Below are 20354 nucleotides of genomic sequence, written 5' to 3'. Positions count from 1 at the left end.
TTGTAATAAACCAGGACCTAATTCCAGCCAGCAATATAAATCAATTTTATGACTAAAAGGGCTAAAAAGGACATTATCGGCCACCCCTTCAGTGGTCTTAGACCGAGTTCTCATCCAATATACTTGGCTATATGGACAACCACACAATGGGATTTCATACAAAGTCACATTCTTATTTTGATTTGCAGAGGGAATGGTTGGTGCCCGGAATTGAAGTGAAAGGTTGAGATATTGCTAGCAACCAATACAGATGCACAACAGCTAATGGCATGGAAGAGGCTAGAGTATATTAGAATCCTAGTAGCCCCAAAAGAACTGAGCCCTTGGAATCCATCTCTAATGATTCTAAGTGCAAAAGTCACTTTGGTGGTTTTTAAACTCAATCAAGAGAGCAATTGCTCAAGATCTCAACCCAAGCAAGTGGGTCAAGGTTGAATGACCTGGGACACAAGCGATAAGATAACTTAAATGTCCTTACCACATAAGTGATCCTTTTGACACAATGTATCACACCAATATTAAATAAACTTACCAAGATCCAAAGTAAATTTACTTCAACTTATCAATTTAGATTGTTTTCTTGTTAGCACATGTATCATAATCCAACATGATATTAAATAAAATATTCTGAAAATAAATGAAAATTTTCTTTTACAATGACGTAACCAACATTAAATGTATTGTATGAAATTCATTACAACTATTGAGGGTAATCTTGTAGTTTTTACCTTCCACCATCACGATGAACATATGGAAAGTCTGAGCCATTAAGTCTAGCACAAGCACAACGTTTAGGATCTATACAGGTATCTTTGCAATCACACCCAGTGGCATTCTCAGGAAGCTTCACATTTTTTGCTACTTGAATGCTTTTGCAATATGCAAAACCTGGTATTTTTATAATACAGCACCATAAGTGATCTAAAATAGCAGGTGGGCTGATTGAACAAGAGAGACATCATAAAAAGTCATCTTGAATTGCTCACCTCCAATAATTTAACACATGAAACAAGTTAGAAAAGGTCAAACAATTATACAAATCCATTGAAAACTCTCCCTTGTGATGCAAACCTGTACATAATTGTTATTTTTCAGGTGTTTTTTTTCCTAATTGGGTGTTAGGGGTATTTCGGTAATTTTAAACTTCTGGGGGGGCATATTTTGGTGTAAGTTATTTTTAGGGTGTCTTTGTAAAAGCGAGTGTTTTATTGGCTTCTCTTGGAAGCTTGAGGACTGGTAAATAAAGCTTCTCAGCCACTTTAGAGAACTTTTCAGCATTTTGAAGACAGAAATCTGCACAGAGAGTTTTCAGCTCCAAACCAGCTAGGGTTTTGAAGATTTAGAGGCTTGGATTTTGAGGATTTGACCCTGCAGCGTCTACCAATCCCTCAATACCTGCCATAGGTGTGAGAGGCTAGCAAGAAGCTGCTGCTACTTTGTTGTTCTAGGTCTGAAAAGATGTGTTCTCAGTTGCTTCAGTGTGTTATTTATCGTCCATTATTTTAGCACTACATCCTTCTTGTGTTTTGCTGTTTTCTGTCCCTATTTGCATCAAATTGGTATCAGAGCAAGTTGATCTTCAGAGTTAATGGCTGCAAGAGATGGAAGAGAAGATAGAGACCGTAGAGGTAGATATGTCACTGTTGAGATATTTGAAGAACTACAGGAACAATTTAGAAACCTTAGCTTGTTTCACAAGCTATGGATCTTCAAAATCAGAGAGATGACAGTGATGATGAAACTGATAAAGTTGGGGGAGCAAGAAACGAAATTAATCAGCTAATTGAAGCTGAAAATGATAGTTCAAGTGACGAAGAAAGACTAGGTAATGAAAGGCATGTGCAGAAAAATGAAAGGCCTCAAAGATGGGCAGATTGCGTTGTTCGTACCCTACAAAATTCCAAAGAGAGTCGTGTCCAAGTGCATATTTCAGAATTTGATGGTAATATGGAAGCAGAAAATTTTTTGGATTGGGTGGGCAGCATTGAAAGTTATTTTAAGTGGAAAGGTGTGCCAGAAGAGAGGAAAGTGAAGCTTGTCGGAGCAATGTTGTGAGGACCAACTTCTAATTGGTGAAAGCATTATCAGAATGATCATGAGAATAGTGGAAAAGGGTAACTTAGACGATGGAATAAGATGAAAGAGAAGCTGAAGGCTCAATTTTTGCCCCAAGATTATGAAACATTGTATTGAAGGGCTCAGAACTTGAGGCAACCTGAAAAATCAATGGAGGAGTATACCCAAGAGTTTCATAGGCTGTCACTAAGGTGTAACCTTGCTGAAACTGAAGCGCAAAAGGTTAGTTGCTATGTGAATGGCCTTAAAATGGCCATACAAGATCAAGTAAGCTGGCAGCGGCCTTATAAAGTGAGCGATGCCTATCAGCTTGCACTTAAAGTCGTGGAACTTGCGCGAAGCACTCCTAGAAAGCTAGTCACTGATTGTAGCAGTGGTGGTGCATCAACTAGTAAGTTGGGAGTGGGTGCTAGGGGGATACAACCTAATAATCAAGGGAAGACGGTGATTAAGTGCTATAGATGCTTTAACTTAGTGTTAGGGAACAAATCAAGTGGGAAAAAAAAAAAAAAAAAAAAAAAACTAGAACAAAATCGCACACACACAAGACAAAATTTACATGGTTAGGCAAAGAATACCTATGTTCACAGCTGTATGTCACGATTAGCTAACCAGTTATAGAAATTTTGATTTTTACTGCTGTAACTTTTAATGTTTCTTTTACTATTGTAATTCTTGTTATTCCATTACTGCTGTAATTCTGTAAGTAAGTTTGTTAGCCTAGAGGTTGCCCACGTGTAAGGACTAGAATAGGACAAAAGAGTTTGTTACAACCGCAAGGGAGAGAATGATCTGCTATGGCAGCATTCCTTGATAGAGTGTATACACTCATCGAGGCTCTCTTGGGGAGGTTATCGATTATCTAAGAAAGAATTCTAGACTCTTCCTCAAATTCTCTCTCTTTCTTTCTTCTCTGTTTTCCTCTGTTTTGTCATTCTGCACTTCCTAATTCACACTGAGTTAAGAGGGTAGCCATTGTCATGGTTTAATAGTGACATTTTGGTATTAGAGCATCGGTTCTCGGTCAAAGCTACTATGTTGGTGCGATGGCGAAAGGAACCCGCATGAAGAACTTCAAGACATAATTGCAACAAGTTAGCTCAATGTCATGAACCTAGGGTTCATAACGGGCTGAAATGGACAATCGGAAAGATCCGATTGAATTAAGGTCAAGAGCAGAATGTATTAGAGGGAAGATTGAAGAAGAATGGGGAAGAAATTAGAGAGAATTGAGGGAGAGTAGAAGAGAGAAATGAGAGGGAGATTTGAGAGAATTCTTAGAGAGAGAATGAGAGTTTTCAATTATCAATTCAAGCATATCTTCTCCTCTTACAATGGGGCCTTTATATAGGCATAGTAGCTAGTTAACTAATATCTAACAACCTCCTAACAACACCCATGTGCTTCTAACAACTTGTAAAAATATCCTAACAACCCCTTACAATCCGATAACAATAATACCCTTCTATTATTCCTTGGGTCATGACACTCAACTAGGTCGGAATTCCAGAATAGGATCGGGGGTGCACGAAACCATGAGGCGATCATGGCGATAGATTGCAAGATGGAGAGTTCGTTGGAAGGAATGGAACAGAGGCTAAAAGGGTCCATGGCGAGGCCGCGAGAAGACATTGGGGCGTAGATGTAGTAATTTATGATCATGTTTACTCACCAAAACACGGTAAGGTAACTCCTGACTTTTCTCCACATGAAAGGGATGAGTCAATATTACCGAGAAATGGAATGAATAGCATGGAAGGAACCTCAGAGATTGAGGTAGATCCTGAGGAAGGATTGGGGGGAGTTATAGGCAGGGGAAGGAACGAGCAGCCTCATACCCATCCTCCGAGGATTCCCATGCCACGGATGGAGACATCGGTATTCGAAGGACCTAACGCCCGATGGTGGTTGAGGAAATGTGAGAGGTTATTCAATTGGCACAACATACCTAGGGAGTAGAGGGTGTCGTTAGCCACTGCTTACTTCAATGAAGCAATTGATGCTTGGTTTCAGGAGTGCTTTAGTGTGAGGGAAGACTACATGTAGGAGGAGTTTTTTGAAAAATTATGTGAGCGTTTTGGGGAGAGAAGTGTGGTGGATACTAAAGAGGAATTTAATAAGCTTAAACAAACAGGGAGTGTTGGGGCTTATTTGCAAAGGTTTGAAGAGTTAAGATCATTCATGATTTGTCACAGTCTCCACCTTTCAACAGCTTATTTTGTGTCAAGCTTCATGAATGGCTCGAGTGAAGAGTTGTGGCCAATGGTGAAAATGATGAGGCCAAGGATAGTGGAGCAAGCCTCTGAAAGTGCAATTACAAGAAATGACGGCTGAGGCATTAATGAAAAAACAATGGTAGCAACAGAAAGGAGCAAGTATAGGGACACCCACTGTTAGGGGAAAGAACTATAACAAGGATATGGTGAAGGGGAATCAGGGAGTAAAGAATATTTTAGGCTCAAGCTCAATCCCATATGGGGAGCAATTACGAGAGCAAAGGAGATTGGTTGGCCTTTGCTTTCAATGTGGTGACAAGTACCACCCCGGGCATCAATGTAAAAGACAAATTTTGATACTAGAAGGAGAGGAAGAGGAGATTCAAGGGGAAACCGAGGAAGAAGATGGAGAAGAAGATAATGGCGAGATCTCAATTCATGCTCTGAACGGGATAGTTAACAATAAGATAATCAAGGTGGAAGGAAAGGTGAAGGATAGTAGCTTCCTAATTTTAATTGATAATGGGAGCACCCATAGCTTCCTCGATGAAGACACTACTAAGAGGTTGAAGTGCCAACTCACGGGAACTCAGCCTTGAGTGTGACAGTGGTTAATGGGAGTAGGGTGCTATGTAAGTCAGCATGCCATGGATTTTGCTGGGAGATGCAAAGGGAGGCATTTGAAGTAGACCTTAGGTTGTTGCAATTGGGGTGTTGTGATGTGGTATTAGGGGTTGACTGGATGAAGGAGGTGAGTCCCATAAGCTTTAATTTTAATAGAATGGAAGTGTCTTTTGATAAAGGAGGAAGGGAGATGACTTTCACAGGAGGCAGGGAAATCGGGACCTGCAAGATGATTACCGGGAAGAGATAACACCGGGTGTTCAAGAACAAATGGTGTCAGTTGACTAAATTGTTCTCAATTATGGCAGTAGAGGACGAACTTGAGAAGGTGATGTATGGAGAACCATACCTGACAGTCAGCTCCTAGCAAGAAAAGCTTGATCAGGTACATTCTCAACACCTTATTGATAATCTGCTGGTAGAGTTTAAGGACCTCTTTACTGAACCTACCACCTTACCCCTTACCTGAGCCTTGGACCATTCTATTAACCTTAAACTTAATTCAGAACCCATAAACATTAGATCTTACCATTATTCCCTAATCCAAAAATCAAAAATTGAAAAGATGGTGAAGGAAATGTTAAACCAATCCTTCATAAGACCTAGCCAAAGCCCTCTTGCTTCACTAGTTCTCTTAGTAAAAAAGAAAGATGGATCATGGCGTTTTTATGTAGATTACCGCCAACTTAATGCCTTGACCATCAAGGACAAGTTTTTCATACCCCTTGTGGAAGACCTAATGGACGAATTACACACTGTCGAGTTCTTTTCAAAACTTAACCTCTGTTCGGGCTATCATCAAATTAAGATGAAGCCTGAGGATGTTCATAAAATTGCTTTTAGAACACACCATGGGCACTTTGAATTCTTGGTGATGCCTTTCGGGCTCACCAGTACCCCTGCCACCGTTTAATCCCTCATGAACCAAATTTTTGAACCCTATCTAAGAAAATTTATACTTGTATTCTTTGATGACATCTTTGTATATAGCCCTAACTTGGATCAACATTTGACTCACCTAAGAGCCAATTTTGAGGTCCTTAGAGCCAACCAGCTTTTCATCAAAAGGTTTAAATGTGTCTTTGGTTAGGATTAGGTGGAGTACTTGGGTCATTTGATTTCAGGGGCAAGAGTAAGCACTGATCCAAGGAAAGTGGAAGCCATGTTAACTTGGCCCAAACCCACTACTATGAGAGCTTTGAGAAGGTTCTTAGGCCTGGCTGAATAATATTGTCGATTTGTTAAAGGGTATGGAGTCATTAGTAAATCCCTATTAGATCTCCTAAGGAAGGGAAATTTTAGTTGGGGGCAAGAGGCAGAGGAAGCCTTTAAGAAATTGAAGGAAGCAATGAGAGAGTGCCAGTCTTGGGGTTGGCAGATTTCAACAAGCCCTTTGTATTGGAGAAGAATGCATATGGGATAGGGATTGGGGTGGTGCTGATGCAGGGGGGAAGGCCATTAGCGTTCCTAAGCCAAGCCTTAAGCCCATGGCACTTGGGGCTGAGCATATATGAGAAGGAGTTCTTAGCCATATAGGTAGCTGTTGAAAAATGGTGACACTACTTAGAAGGAGGGAGATTTATAATTAAGACGGATCATGAGAGTTTAAAATTTTTGTTACAGCAAAAATTACAAAGTCAACTGCAAAAGAAAGGAATGGCTAAGCTGATGGGGCTAGACTACTCGATACAATATCGAAAGGGCAAGGAGATTGTGGCAACGGATGCATTCTCAAGGTGCCATCAAGGTGCCATGAGAAAGGGAGTGTTGCAGCCATCACCACTGTGATTCCGGAGTGGTTCCAAGAAGTCATCGACAACTATGAAGAGGATGAACATGTGAAGAAAATCTTGGAGAGATTAGTTGTGGAACCTAAGAATGTTGAGGGATACGCCTTAGTGGAGGGGATGTTGAGGTACAATGGCAGAATTGTTATTGGTGACAGTAAAGGCCTTAAGAAGAAGATTTTGCAGTCCCCTTTGGGGGGACACTCTAGAATTCAGAATACTTATCTTAGGGTGAAACAACTATTCCATTAGCCTAGGCTCAAGGTAGAAGTGAAGGAGTTTGTCTTGATTTGTGATACCTGCAAGCAGTGTTCTAAAACGTACTAAGCGCTAGTTGGGTGCCAGACTAGGGCCTAGCGCCTAGGCGGACTGCTATTTTGTTTTTTTTTTTTTTAAGTTTTTGATGTAATTTCATATTATTTTCAGATAAATCAAAATTGAAAAGACAAATGAAATATATATATATATATAAAAACAGAAACTTATATATATATATATATAAATTGGGGTGATAGCTCAACCAACAGTGAGATAGACAATTGGTGATGGTGGCCAAGGGAAATTAGGGGCCAAGAGAGATGACTGGCGACAGCGTCGACGGTGACGAGAGAGAGCTTTCGAAGAGGTGATTGGCGACGGCGACAAAAGAAAGAAATCGAGGCACAACATAGGCACTTGATTTCAACGATTGGTCGGTTCTCAAGACATAAAAACCCTAACTTAAAACTTTTGAAAATTAAGCGACCCAAGCAGCTAGGAGTTGCCTGGGCCGCCGCCGACCAGTAAATCGAATCGGCGCTTAGGGAGGCCGATTAGCCTATATTTGTAGTGGTCAGGGGTTGCCTAATGCTTCGGCTGGTGCTTAGGCCAATTTTTAGAATACTGCTTGCAAGAGGTGTAAACATGAAAATATAGCCTATCTTGGCCTCCTACAGCCCTTACCAATACTCAACCAAGGTTGGACTACTGTGTCTATGGACTTTGTTGAAAGGTTGCCTAGATTAGAAGGGAAGGACAACATGTGGTTGATAGATTGACCAAATTCGCCCATTTCATAGGGCTAGCTCATCCTTATACAGCTCAAGAGGTGGCCAGGGTGTTTCTTAATCAAGTGGTGGCACTACATGGAGTTCCTAAGTTTGTAATTTCAGACCGTGACAAGATCTTTACAAGCCTCTTATGGCAGGAACTGATGAAGGCATTGGGGACCAAGCTTAAAATGTCTACAACTTATCACCCACAATCGGATGGGCAAATCGAGAGGGTAAATCAGAGTCTGGAAACCTACTTGAGGTGTGTGTGTATCGTGCAACCCAAAGGTTGGGCATAGGTGGCTTTCCTTGGCCCAATGGTGGCATAACTCTAACCACCACACCTCCCTAAAGATGTCCCCATTCAAGGCATTATTCGGGTATAAGCCCCCCATTTTGCTAGCCATAGGAGAACATGCTACTGCAACCTCCCTTGAGGAGTATTTGTAGCAGAGAAGAACAGCCCAGCAATAGCTTAAGTAGGAGCTGGCATCTGTCTAGAATAGGATGAAGCAATATGCTGATTGGAGGAGGAGTGACAGGGAGTTTGAGGTAGGGGAAAAGGTCTATCTAAGGCTGAGGTATCCCCACTTGAAATTGATCACCCAAGGGCCAGTGTCCAAACTTAGCCCCAAGTACTTTGGACCATTTCCCATAATGGCCAAGGTTGGGAAGGTGGCCTACCGCTTGCAACTTCTTGAGGAGTCACACATTCACCCGATGTTCCATGTATCTTTCTTGAAGAGATCAGTAGGCCCAGAGCAAGTGAACCCATCACTATCCTCACTTCCCAAGGAAAAGAATAGGGTGGAAGAGCTAGAGGCCATATTGGACAGAAGGGTGGTTTACAACTAGGTAGTCTCTCTCATCCAAGTGTTAGTAAAATGGCAGAATGGACCGAATGGACCGACCGGTAATGTTTCTTTTACTATTGTAATTCTTGTTATTCCATTACTGTTGTAATTCTGTTAGTAAGTTTGTTAGCTTAGAGGTTGCCCACATGTAAGGACTAGAATAGGACAAAAGAGTTTGTTACAACCGCAAGGGAGAGAATGATCTGCTATGGCAGCATTCCTTGATAGTGTACATACTCATCGAGGCTCTCTTAAGGAGGTTATCGATCATCTAAGAAAGAATTCTAAACTCTTCCTCAAATTCTCTCGCCTCTCTAATTCTCTCTCTCTCTCTTTCTTTATTCTCTATTTTCCTCTATTTCTTTGTTCTGCACTTCCTAATTCACATCGAGTTAGGAGGGTGCCATTGTCACGTCTTAGCAGTGACACTGTACTAAGTGTTTTTCATTAGTTTTTGGAAGATCACGATTACAAGAGTTATGCCCATATATTTATAGACAAAAACTAAGACAAATAGAACTCCTAATTAGAATAGGATTCCTAATCTGTTTAGGATTTTGGAAACAAATCTTCCAATTCCAATTCCTAATTTGTCTAGGTTTTGGGAGCTCCACCCTCTAGCCTCGCAAGGGGCGCTGCCCCCTTGACCCCCCACCCACTAACAGAGTAGTGGGACCCTCGTACCAGCTCTGCGTAAGTGTCAAAAATCAAATCAGACTCCACATCTCCAACACTTAGACATAAATCTAATGAATGCTCAAAAAGAGATTATAATAGAGTTAATCTTGTTGAAGCTGAAGAAGCTGATCATGAAGAAAATTTTTGCTAGCTTTGAGCATCAAGGGCAGCAACTAGAAGCTGAAAATGAATTGGCAGAGGAAGGAATTAAGGGCAATACACTCAGTGAGGCCTTAGTCATCCAGAGGTTATTACTTTCCCCTCCGGCCAGCAGTGATGATTGTCTGAGGAACATTTTCCAGACTAGATATACAGCTGGTGGAAAGCTATGCAATTTGATAATTGATAGTGGGAGTAATGAGAATTTAGTTTCTCAAGAAATGGTGGATAAATTGAGGACTATCCACTGCTGGAATCTGGAAATCAGTCCCTGATTTAGAGGGAATGATTGAAAGGATTAAATTCCTGAATTGGAAGAGTAATTGGAGGAATTATCTTAGGTCAACTTTCTGTTTTTTAGGTTTTTTAGTAGTTTCCTATTATTGTATTGCCTAGAATAGAAAGATCTCTTGTATATACATATATATATATATTCTGTACAGCTAATTGTTTGGAAGGTGAAAAAATCAAGGAATTTCTTCCAAGAATATTTGTTCATGATACTAAAGCCAGGCTCGACGTTGGTCTAACCTTCATCTCATCAGTTTTTCTTCCAAACCATGTCGTCAGTTCCTTATGGCAGAAACTATTTCTTCTTCAGCATACTCTTCCACCGCTCCTGTTATTTCCACCACTTCAGCTAATCCCATACCAAACCTATCATCAACCCTTGATTTCCATTCTCTTCAAATCACCCAACACAAACTCAATGGAACCAATTTTCAAGAATGGTTCCAATCTGTGTTGCTCATTATGAAAGGCAAGGGCAAAGTTGGCTATCTTATTGCTGCTATTCCTACGTTGCCTCCAACTGCCAATAACTATTCAACTTGGGATGCTAAAGCCTCTATTGTCAGGGCATGGCTCACCAATTCTATGAAAGCCTAAGATAAGGAGGACCTACCTCTTCTACAAAAGCGCAATGGAGATCTGGGATGTTGTTCAAGAGATTTACTTGGATCTCGAAAACATAGCCCAGTGTTTTGAAATCTGTTCTGTCCCTTGTACCACTAGACAAGGTAACATGTTGGCCACCAAATACTACAATGTTTTAACTGAACTTTGACAAGAGATGGACCCTTTCTATGATATTACGCACAATAAAATGCTGGATAAGGAAAGAGTATTCAATTTCCCACATGGCCTCGACAAAGATCTTGACGAAGTTTGTGGTCATACCTTGGTACAAAACCTTTTCCCTCCATTAGAGAAGCCTTCGCTGAAATCAGAAGTGAGGAAAGCAGCAAGCAAGTTATGCTCAATAGCCCTTCCAACCAGTCCTCTGATTTGAGATCCCCGAGTTCTGCCTTGGCAGTCCATGGTAGTGATACATCTCATTCAAAGAACTAGAAACTCAAAGATGAACAGCTTTGGTGTGATCATTACATCTCTCAGTCCAGGGACACATGCTGGAAACTTTAGGCAAGCCTGCATTGATTTTGGCTCACTACCCTCTCTCTCTCTCTCTCGCTCCCCCCCCCCCCCCCCCGAACTGGCTCGGAGTACTGGCCCATACCACCTCCGTTATACCATTCTGGCAATCTGTCTTAATGGTAATCTGTCTCTTTTCCTTATAGATGGTGAAATTCTCTTCTACTGTTCTACAGTCCAGCTAACCTATCCAACTCTCAGCTAGGGGCCTGCTAGCATAAGTGTCCGTGAGAGCATTCCAATTCCATATATTTCCATTTTTGCCCAATCTTTTTTAGCTTCCAAACCTTCTAGTCCCCCTCCATCCTATGCCCCTTATAATACCCCATATTTTCGTGAAGATGTCACGTATTTTAAGTGAATTTAAAATACCGAAATATATGTTTGAAATAGCAACGAGTGACCAAATCAATCGCAGAGAGTGCCCTAGATCTTAAATACCTGAGGATAAAGGTATATTTTTTACGAGCGTCCTGAGGTGAGATTTATGACACTGAAAGAAATTAAATCAGAGGCAGTTTTTCGGTTAAGCTAAGTTGTAGCCTAAAATAGCCGAATGATGGTAAGGGGCTTTAGGAAATTGTACATATCGAGTAATTTTAATTTATTAATTTTGAGATTTTAAGTATCTCGATAAATTTGATGTTTGAGGGTGTAATTGTAATTAGAATTAGAAAATTATCTAAACAAAATAAGGATAAAATTAAGAGCTTATGTGGTAAAATATTAAAGTTGAGGACTTGAAATAAGGGCCAAAGTGTTATTTGAAAGAAGTTTGGGGTGTTAGTTTGGATTTTAAAAGTTAAATTCATTCTAGCTTTGAATTTCAAAAGCCATTCAATTATAGGTTTGAGTCTTTGGAGTCCATGGCTAAGATTGTGACAAGTGGCATAATGTGATTGGTTGAAGAAATCTATAAATAGGCACCATGGGTTGTTCTCAAATCATTCCAAGCAAGCTTGAGAGTTGAGGCACTCTAAAAGGAGGAGCTTACTCTAGAGAGAGAGTAGGAAGTATGGCAAGAAGGCGGGAAGGAATCGAAGGAGAAGCCGAGGAGAACAAGCCTCGTCGGAGTTACGAGCCTTCGCCGGAGTTCGCCAAAATCAGTCAGCAAAAAAGCAAGGTAAATCCAATTTTTTTTTGATAATCCTGTAGAGGGAGAGGAGAGGGTCGTGTAGGTTAAAACGGGGGTCGAATCGGAGTTAAAACGAGGGAGATATGGCCGAAATACAAAAACGACGTAATACTGTCCGAAATCTAGTAGCAGCGCGTGAGATATACGTGCCGGAAATGGCTGCGCGTGAAGGCGTGTGAGCCACCTTCTAGGGGCGCGTGAGGGGCCCATTTTTCTTCAAATTTTTCAGTTATGCCCCTACTTTAATGCCCCTCAACCCCATAAAAATATTTGAGCTTAGGTTTACCAAAACGCGTGTTTTCTGCAGAAACCTAGGCCGTTTGCTATGAAATTATATCGTCGAAAAGATAAACCAACAAGGTGAGACTCCTATACTCCAAATCCTATTTTTTATTCTCTTATGAGAGACTTCTATTGCATGAGACGTGTTTCGTAAAGTTCTTATATATAAACGCTTATTATTTTCTTACGTGAAATCATGATGCACATATGAAATGTATTTTTTTGAAAATTATATGCTATTGGCTTTTTAACTGTTGCATTTATAAAATTCGTGTGGCCATACTGTTGTACCTATTTGTTATTGGTCGAGGGCAAAAGTCGGACATCCCCCGAGAGGCGCTATATGTGCGCCATCGAGAAATCTCTCGTGGGAAAGACCGTGAGTCTAAGGAACAACGGATATGGTGCTTGCATGAGTTCTATGAGGTTGGGCCGAAGTGACATGGTTAGGGACCTCCCGAGAGGCGCTATGCGTGCGTCATTGAGAAAGCTCTTGTTGGAGGAGGTTGACGTGTTCATGAGGCACTTCGGAGTAATCCTCGTTGTCTTCTCATACATTTTATACCTGATCATGCATCTATATAAACTGTTTTTGGAGTTTCTCACAAGAAGATTCATCTTCTAATTGGACTACGTCCCTGGAATATTCAAACGTTCCAAGTTCAACGAGCGACTCTAAGGGAAATGAGGTAGCTGAAGAATAAGTTTAATCTGCTGTCTGTATCATGTTTAGCATATTTTTGTTTATGTGCGAACCTATGTAATTTTGGATATGTTTAAGATGTTCAGTTATCACTTGATGATGTCCATGTAATATATTTTGTAGACGTCTTGAACAATTTTATGATAAATAAAGTGTTATGGTTGTGAACCATATCAGGTTCGATCTAGCTTCTGCATTCGAGATTTTAACGTCTGTCTTAGCAATTCGATTATTGGGTTTGTTAAGCTGAGAAGGTGAAAATTAGGGTTTTTGGGATATTGTGTGATGTATGACAGCTATTGTGATATGAAAAATTTTTATATTCTCGAAATCCTAAGTTATAACACGCTTGAAAAATTTGGGGTGTTACACCCCCTCTAGGTAACACCACTAGAAACATTTCAGCAAATTAAATCTCAGGTTATTGTCATAGCTATAACTATAATGTTTAATTCTTAGTTAAGTCCTAAAAGCCTCGAGAATGGCTGCCACTCTAACTGCAACTTGAAGCTTAAGGCTGGATTCCCTGAAATCTAGGTTTTTGTCCATTTTCTTTGCCTTACCAACCCATTCATCTTTGCCGAGACATTTTAACTAAGTTTATTTCCCAATTGACTTTGTGGCACTTCTAGCGACTAAGGTCATTTTCACCATTTAATCCTTCTATATCCATTTAGGCCTCCAAACCTCCATACTCCAAAATATTTTTGGGCAATTTCATAACCCTTTTATTTTTTGGGTTATTTTTATCCAATTATTTTGTTCCTTGATTTCTTTGGTGTCACATTTGCAGCCCCCCCCTAAAAAAAAGAAAAGAAAAAAATTTCTCTCTCACCAAGCCATTTTAACCTAAGGTTCTATTTTGTCTGTGTTAGATTGGGAGCACTGGCAGTACTTGATTCAAGTCCAAACACCCACTCAAAACACCCTTACACACACTGGTTTAATTCAATACAGAAATATAACAAGAATAGAATTGAAAAGATTAAAGAAAGAACATGCAAACCACACAAGAAACACCCAGCTTTGATCCTGGTTCAGACCGCATAAAAAGGTCCTACATCCAACCTCCAATCAGAGAGAGCAATCCACTAAGATCTTGATGTAAACAATACAAGATTATCACTCACACAAGCTTGGGGAGTTTATAAGTGTACTTATGTTTTATTTTTACTGCACCATGAACACAAGAAAAGACAATCCAGGTGGTGGATTAAATGGGTACAAGAAAAAATCAAATACCAAGAGACCTTGCTGCAAAACTTTCCATACATGCCAAAGGCAGTTAGTAAAGCCAAGTAAAAAGATATATACATATATATATAGCTAATGCAAGAGAAAGAAAACTACGGGATTTCAGCCAACTGAAAAGCATAAAAGGAAAAAGATCAAAGAGTAATAGTAAATGAGGGGGCAATCATAGAAAGGTGGAGGAGATATTTCTCAAAAAATTTTAATAAAGGTAGTGAAATAAGTGTTATGTAGGGGGATCTTGGTAACTCTAAACAAAAATGTGTACATTTTGATAAATGTATTTGTCTTAGAGGGATCAAACATTAGAAATTATAGAGAAATAAAGAATAGTAGAGCAGTTGGACAAATAATATCTCAATGGAAATTATAGAGAGATCAAACATTAGGAGAAGATAATATGCAAAGGTTACATAGAGAAACTATAGTCTTCAAAAGCCAATTTGGTTTTATGCTTGGTAAATCAACAACGTAACCTATCTACTTACTAAGATGCCAAATGTAAAGGTCCAAGCATAAACAAAAATATTTATATATGATATTTATACATTAAAAAAGAAAATAACTGACCAAATACCTAGAATAGTATTGTGGATGGTGTTGGAGAAGAAAGGAGTTCATATTGCTCATATAAATATCATTAAGGACATGTATTATCAAGAAGAAACATGTACTCAATTACAATTGGATTACACCAAAGATCCACGTTAAGCCCTCGCCTTCACTTTTGTTATAGAAGAACTCACAAAATAAATCCAAGGAATTCATTGATGTATGTTATTTGCAAATGATATTGTTTTGAAAAATGGAAGTTAAGTTATTCCACAAGAGGTTCAAATTCAATAGCTTTGAGCAATTGTTCAAAAAAAGGTGAGATTTGAGTGTTCAACCATTTTCCTTTTTTCTTTTTTTGAATTTTTGTTGAAATTTTACCCGAATTTTTGTAGGTCTAAAATAATTAAAAATTTAATTATATCTTTCTTTTGAGAAAAAAATTGACCCCAGATTCTGGAAATCAAACATCATTTTCAGTTTTTCATTTCATTTTCTTAACAACTGACAACAAAATCAAACATCTTAAGTTCCCATTTTTCCTCATTGAAATGAAAATTAAACAAATGGAATGGATTGAAAAACATGAAATGAAATGAAGATATCCAACAGCATTTTCAAACAGACCCTAAATATTGGTTTTCAAAGAAGGTTGACCTTGAAATATGACTACCAAAAACTCTATATTTGCACTACAAACCAGAAGGGCAAAACTGAGAAGATGCATCAAGTCATGTGATGGAGTCAACACAAATTGAGAAAAACAAAAAAAAAAATGATTACACATCTGCTGCGAGAAAAACATCACTTGCCTGTAGGTGCAATAGGTGGGTCATCAACTAAATTGGTCGCAGGGATGGGAATATCTTCTTGGCCTCCTGAGATGTCCTCACACACCAGCCTTAATCATTAAAATACAAATTTCAGACACTTCATACCATAGCAAACTAGAAAATGATTAGATATTGCTGAAAATATTCATTTCTGTACCCGCGTAATTCTGAGATTGAGTTTGGGATGCGACCTCGAGCAAATTGGACCTGTCAAAGAAATAAAAAAATAAAAATGATGAAAGCATCCACGTTAATGAATTATGGCTTGACATAGACTGACTAACTCCTCATATCTACTGGTCATAAAATATTCTTTACTAATAGGAAAATGCTATTGGTACTCCATGGGTTACATCATGGGCAACATAATGTAATTAAAATGTCTAAAATACCCCTCACCCAAGGTGATGAAGTGAGGCGGTAAGGCGCGGGAGGTATTTTTGTCATTTATGATGCATTGTGTAGCTCATGGAGTACCAATAGCATGGTCCTTACTAATATAGTTATAAAATTGAAAAAATTGACTCCCACCAGGTAAACAGACTTCAAAAAGAATATGGCTTTTGAGGACATGTAAGCAATATAAAGAACCTGATTAGTGGTCAGTAGAGGCTGCCCTTCAAGCCGCTTCAACCGAAACTTATAAACAATAAATCCAGATACCCCTTTTTCTGCCCAGTAATTAACAACCTGCAATATAAATGAAACATGTTCTACATTTATTAAGCAGCTGTGCACGCTGCATAGGAAAATGAAAGAGTGGCATGCTGCAAAAAGAATCCAGAGTTCCACCAAAAATGTTCTTGAAAATTAAAAAGCCTAGCATAAAATGTAAGGATGTTAATGAATTAACTGTATTTTCTGCCTTCTACAGAAAATATACAGTGTCAACCAAATCACATCCCCAAGTTGTAGTCTTCATGAACCTTGCTCCCCACTGTGTATTCTATCACAACAAAGTTGTTCAAAACATGTATTCTTTCTTGTGGATTCAAGAAAAAATACATGTTGAAGAACTACATGTAGCCAACAATCAAAACACCTCATGGACACGGACCAAGGGTGGCAACTATTGAAAATTTCCAAAACTCCCAAAAGGAACTTGAGATATTTTTCTAAATACCTAAACATCAAAATACTATGTAATGGAAGACAACCATATCAAATATCTTCATTCACCGCTATCTCATGAAACTTTTCCATATGAAAATGGTGTTAAGAGCTTTATCTTATCATTTCCTTGCTAGATGGTCTTAAAAGTTGTCTCATCCAATGTAAAATTTTGCCACATTGTTCGTTTGAACGGGATGCATTGTCAATGTGACTTTTAGAAATCAACTGATATTATAAATGTAATGCCAGTGAGCCTAACTAATGACGATGATGACCTAAACATCAAAAGAAAGCAAAAGGTAAAGGTGATAGCCTATATAAACATAAGTTGGACACAGCTGGTAGACAAGATCAATTGTAACTAACATATTTAATATATAAAGAGAGCAATATCCAAACATGACATAAATATGACAATAGATAAATACTTCACAAAGATGACTAAAGAATATCATTGTCCCCATGAAGTAAGACAATGCTGCAGTATTCCCAACCAAAAGGCAATACCTTCCTAATAGGACTTCAAATCAAACTACAAATCATCTCTAAGACAACATAACAAGCTTTTGCCATTGTAGTCAAAGGTGAGATTAATAAACCAACAATGCAAAAAGACAGCACAAGAAAAAGTTCAACAGTTGCTAGCAAAATATAAGGAGCAATTCCAACAGAACTACAAGCGAGATTGCCTCCTATAATGAACATCCAACTTGATTTAGTTTGAGAGTCTACAGTAGGAATTCAACAATCACATAAAAGTTACGACTGAGCAAACATGAGTTCCTACTAACCCCAAGCAATAATGAAAATTGGCAAATGTGTGATGACAATAGGTCCACGACCAAGATGTCATGATCCTAGGGGTATAGGGGGTACGGCTAGAAAGAGATAAAGAGGTTCTAGAGGGAAAGAATTTTTATATTTTCATACCATAATTCCCATCCTCTTACACATAGCCCTTTTATAGGCTCCTCCTTTCGGTTGTAACCTCTTAACCAAAAAGGTACAAGTAGCCTAAGCCTCAACCGCTTAGTAAAACAGCTTATTCTGAACAAATAGAAGACCCGAAGTGGGAATACCCTAGGTATAATTGGAGGTGAACAAAAACAAACTGTTTCATACTTGTATTTGAACTCAGATGAGATACATATATATATATATATATATATATATGAGCAGGTCTCAATTTGCTCCTAGAAAATACCGGGTATGATCTTATTCTGCCTTCCGGTTATGTTGTACCGAGTTATTCACAATGTTGATTGTTGATTTGATGTCATTGTATAGCCTTGTAAGGGTAGTTATAGGTATCTTTAGGTCTTCCATTAGTTTTCCAAGCCAAATTATTTCACACTCCTTGAGTTATAACTCGATACTCTGCCCAGCACTACTTCAAGCTACCACATTCTGTTTCTTGCTCCTCCATGTAACAAGATTTTCCCATACTTTAATACAATATCCTGATGTAGACCTGCAATCCTCAACAGATCTAGCCCAATCAACATCTACAAAACCCTTTATTCTTTAGTCTTAAGTTTTTCTAAACATCATTTCCTTCTCAGGTGTTCTTTTAAGGTATCTTAGAATATGGAAAGCAGCATTGAGGTGTTTGCTAGTGGGTGAATGCATAAATTGGCTCGCTACACTCATTGCATATGCTATATCAGGTTGTGTAAACGATAAGTAGATCAATTGGCCCACTAACCTTTGGTATCTTCGTTTGTTTTATGGATCTCCGGTTCCATCCTCTTTATTCTTCCAATTTGGTTCCAATAGTGTGCTAGTTGGCTTATAGCCAAGCTTGCATGTTTCCTTTAGTAAATCCAAAGTATCCAATGTGTATTTCCTTTGAGAGATAAAAATACCTTCCTTCTTGCCACTTCCATTCCTAGGAAATATCTTAGTTGTCCTAGGTCTTTTACTTCAAAAGCTTGTTGTAATTATCCTTTAAGCACCTCTATTTCTTGGATTTTATCAATAGTGATAATAGTATCATCCATATACACTATTAGGATAGTTTTCCGGCCATCTGTTGCATGTTTAGTGAACAAACTATGATCAGCCTGTCCCTGATTGTACCCTAACTGGTTTAAAGTTGTACTAAACCATTTAAACCAAGCCCTAGGGGATTGCTTAAGTCCACACAAGGACTTCTTCAGCCTATAAACCTTTGCTTTTCTACCTTCTGTCTCAAATCTTGGAGGAATTCTCATGTAGATTTCTTCTTCTAGGTCACCATTGAGAAATGCATTCTTAACGTCAAGTTGGTGTAGTTCCCAATCCAAATTAGCTGCAAGAGAGAGCAAGACACGTATAGAATTTAGTTTTGCAACCGAAGCAAATGTCTCCTTATAATCCAATCCTTGTGTTTGGGTGAAGCCTTCGGCTACTGAACAAACTTGGTTCCTACGGTATGGAACCTGAAGCAAGAGACTGATTTGGTGGAAATCAACTCATACTTAATTTCTCATGAAAGAGGAATTATGTACAGCTTTCTATGATATCACTTCCTAACTTCTAGCAGATGATAAATAACATAATTGAAAATATTTATAGGATAATTTACAAATTCTATTCCTATAATTTCTCCTTCTCAATTAGAGTCTTATCTTATTTTACTCTTTTATTTCTTCTCCTTTATCTTGATGTGCCAGCCCACAACCGAAGCCCATATCTCCTACAGACTTCTTCTTTGCTTTGGACTCTTTTCTATGTTGAGGTCCCCTCGGATCCTAGGACTCTCCAATAGCTACTAATCTTACCTTGTACTTGTCAAAACTCCCATCAGATCTATATTTAACAATAAACACTTATTTGCTGCCTACAACCTTCTTATCTTTAGGTAATGTCACAATCTCCCATGTGCCATCTTTTTCCAATACACGCATTTCATCCATTACAACAATCTTCCATTGTGCATTTTGTAAAGCACCATGGATATCTTTAGGAATTTGAATTTCATCAACCTGTGTAGAAATGCCCTAAACTGTGGACACAATATGGAATATACCAAATGGTTAGATATGGGATACTTTGTACATGACCTTACCCCTTTGTTAGGACTCCCGTTAGTCACATCTATTAAAGGCGTAAAAGGAAGGGAACAATAGGGGCAACCAAAGAAGTTGACTTAGGGGCAAAAGAGTCAGTAGTTGGTTAGAGGGGAATATTCATTCATGTGACTGAAACAGAATGAGGAATAGGTATAAAAGAGGAGGGAGGAGAAGAGAGAGAGGGTGTGGAAAATTTGGAGATTGTTGGGGAGAGAAGAGGGCTTCTCGAATTGGTTGATTAGCATATTTTTTTCTTGAGGTGTAATTGTTTTAGTTTTGCTACTGTAATTTGCTGTAATAGAGAAAATTCCTACTATCATATTGTGGAATACAATCAAAATTGAGGGAGTTCTATCATTCTGGCATCAACCTATTGATGGAGAGATGGGAGGACCAAGAGAAAGGGGAAACAGTTTGGCAAGAACCTACCGGTGGGTTCGTCCCTCACTAGTGAGGCCACGCCTGAACTGGGGAACTGTAATAGGGAAGTCGACGATGGGTACGAGAGCTATGGGAGGTCGGAATGAAGGAGCCGACGCTTGGAGATGCACGTGTTTGAAGGAGACGACCTGGATG

At 39.0% G+C, this 20354-nt stretch overlaps 1 protein-coding gene across 6 annotated transcripts in view; it reads right to left on the bottom strand.

The window, feature by feature from the left end:
* LOC127803324 (histone-lysine N-methyltransferase, H3 lysine-9 specific SUVH4) overlaps window positions 1-20354 on the bottom strand; it is a 90391-nt gene that overhangs the window by 17024 nt on the left and 53013 nt on the right. For all 6 annotated transcript variants that reach the window (XR_008023495.1, XR_008023496.1, XM_052339452.1 and 3 more), the window contains 4 exons: window positions 16204-16302; window positions 15770-15819; window positions 15592-15680; window positions 729-888 (listed from right to left, as the gene is read on the bottom strand). Coding sequence is in view for 4 of the 6 variants with exons in the window: in XM_052339452.1 (XP_052195412.1) it covers window positions 729-888; window positions 15592-15680; window positions 15770-15819; window positions 16204-16302 (398 nt within the window). In the remaining 2 variants the exon portion in view is untranslated. The remainder of the gene's footprint in view (window positions 1-728; window positions 889-15591; window positions 15681-15769; window positions 15820-16203; window positions 16303-20354) is intronic.

Source organism: Diospyros lotus, chromosome 6 (genome assembly GCF_014633365.1).
Source record: "Diospyros lotus cultivar Yz01 chromosome 6, ASM1463336v1, whole genome shotgun sequence".
Lineage (NCBI taxonomy): Eukaryota > Viridiplantae > Streptophyta > Magnoliopsida > Ericales > Ebenaceae > Diospyros > Diospyros lotus.
Note: the sequence above shows the minus strand (reverse complement) of the source record. Positions and strands in the feature narration are given on the sequence as shown.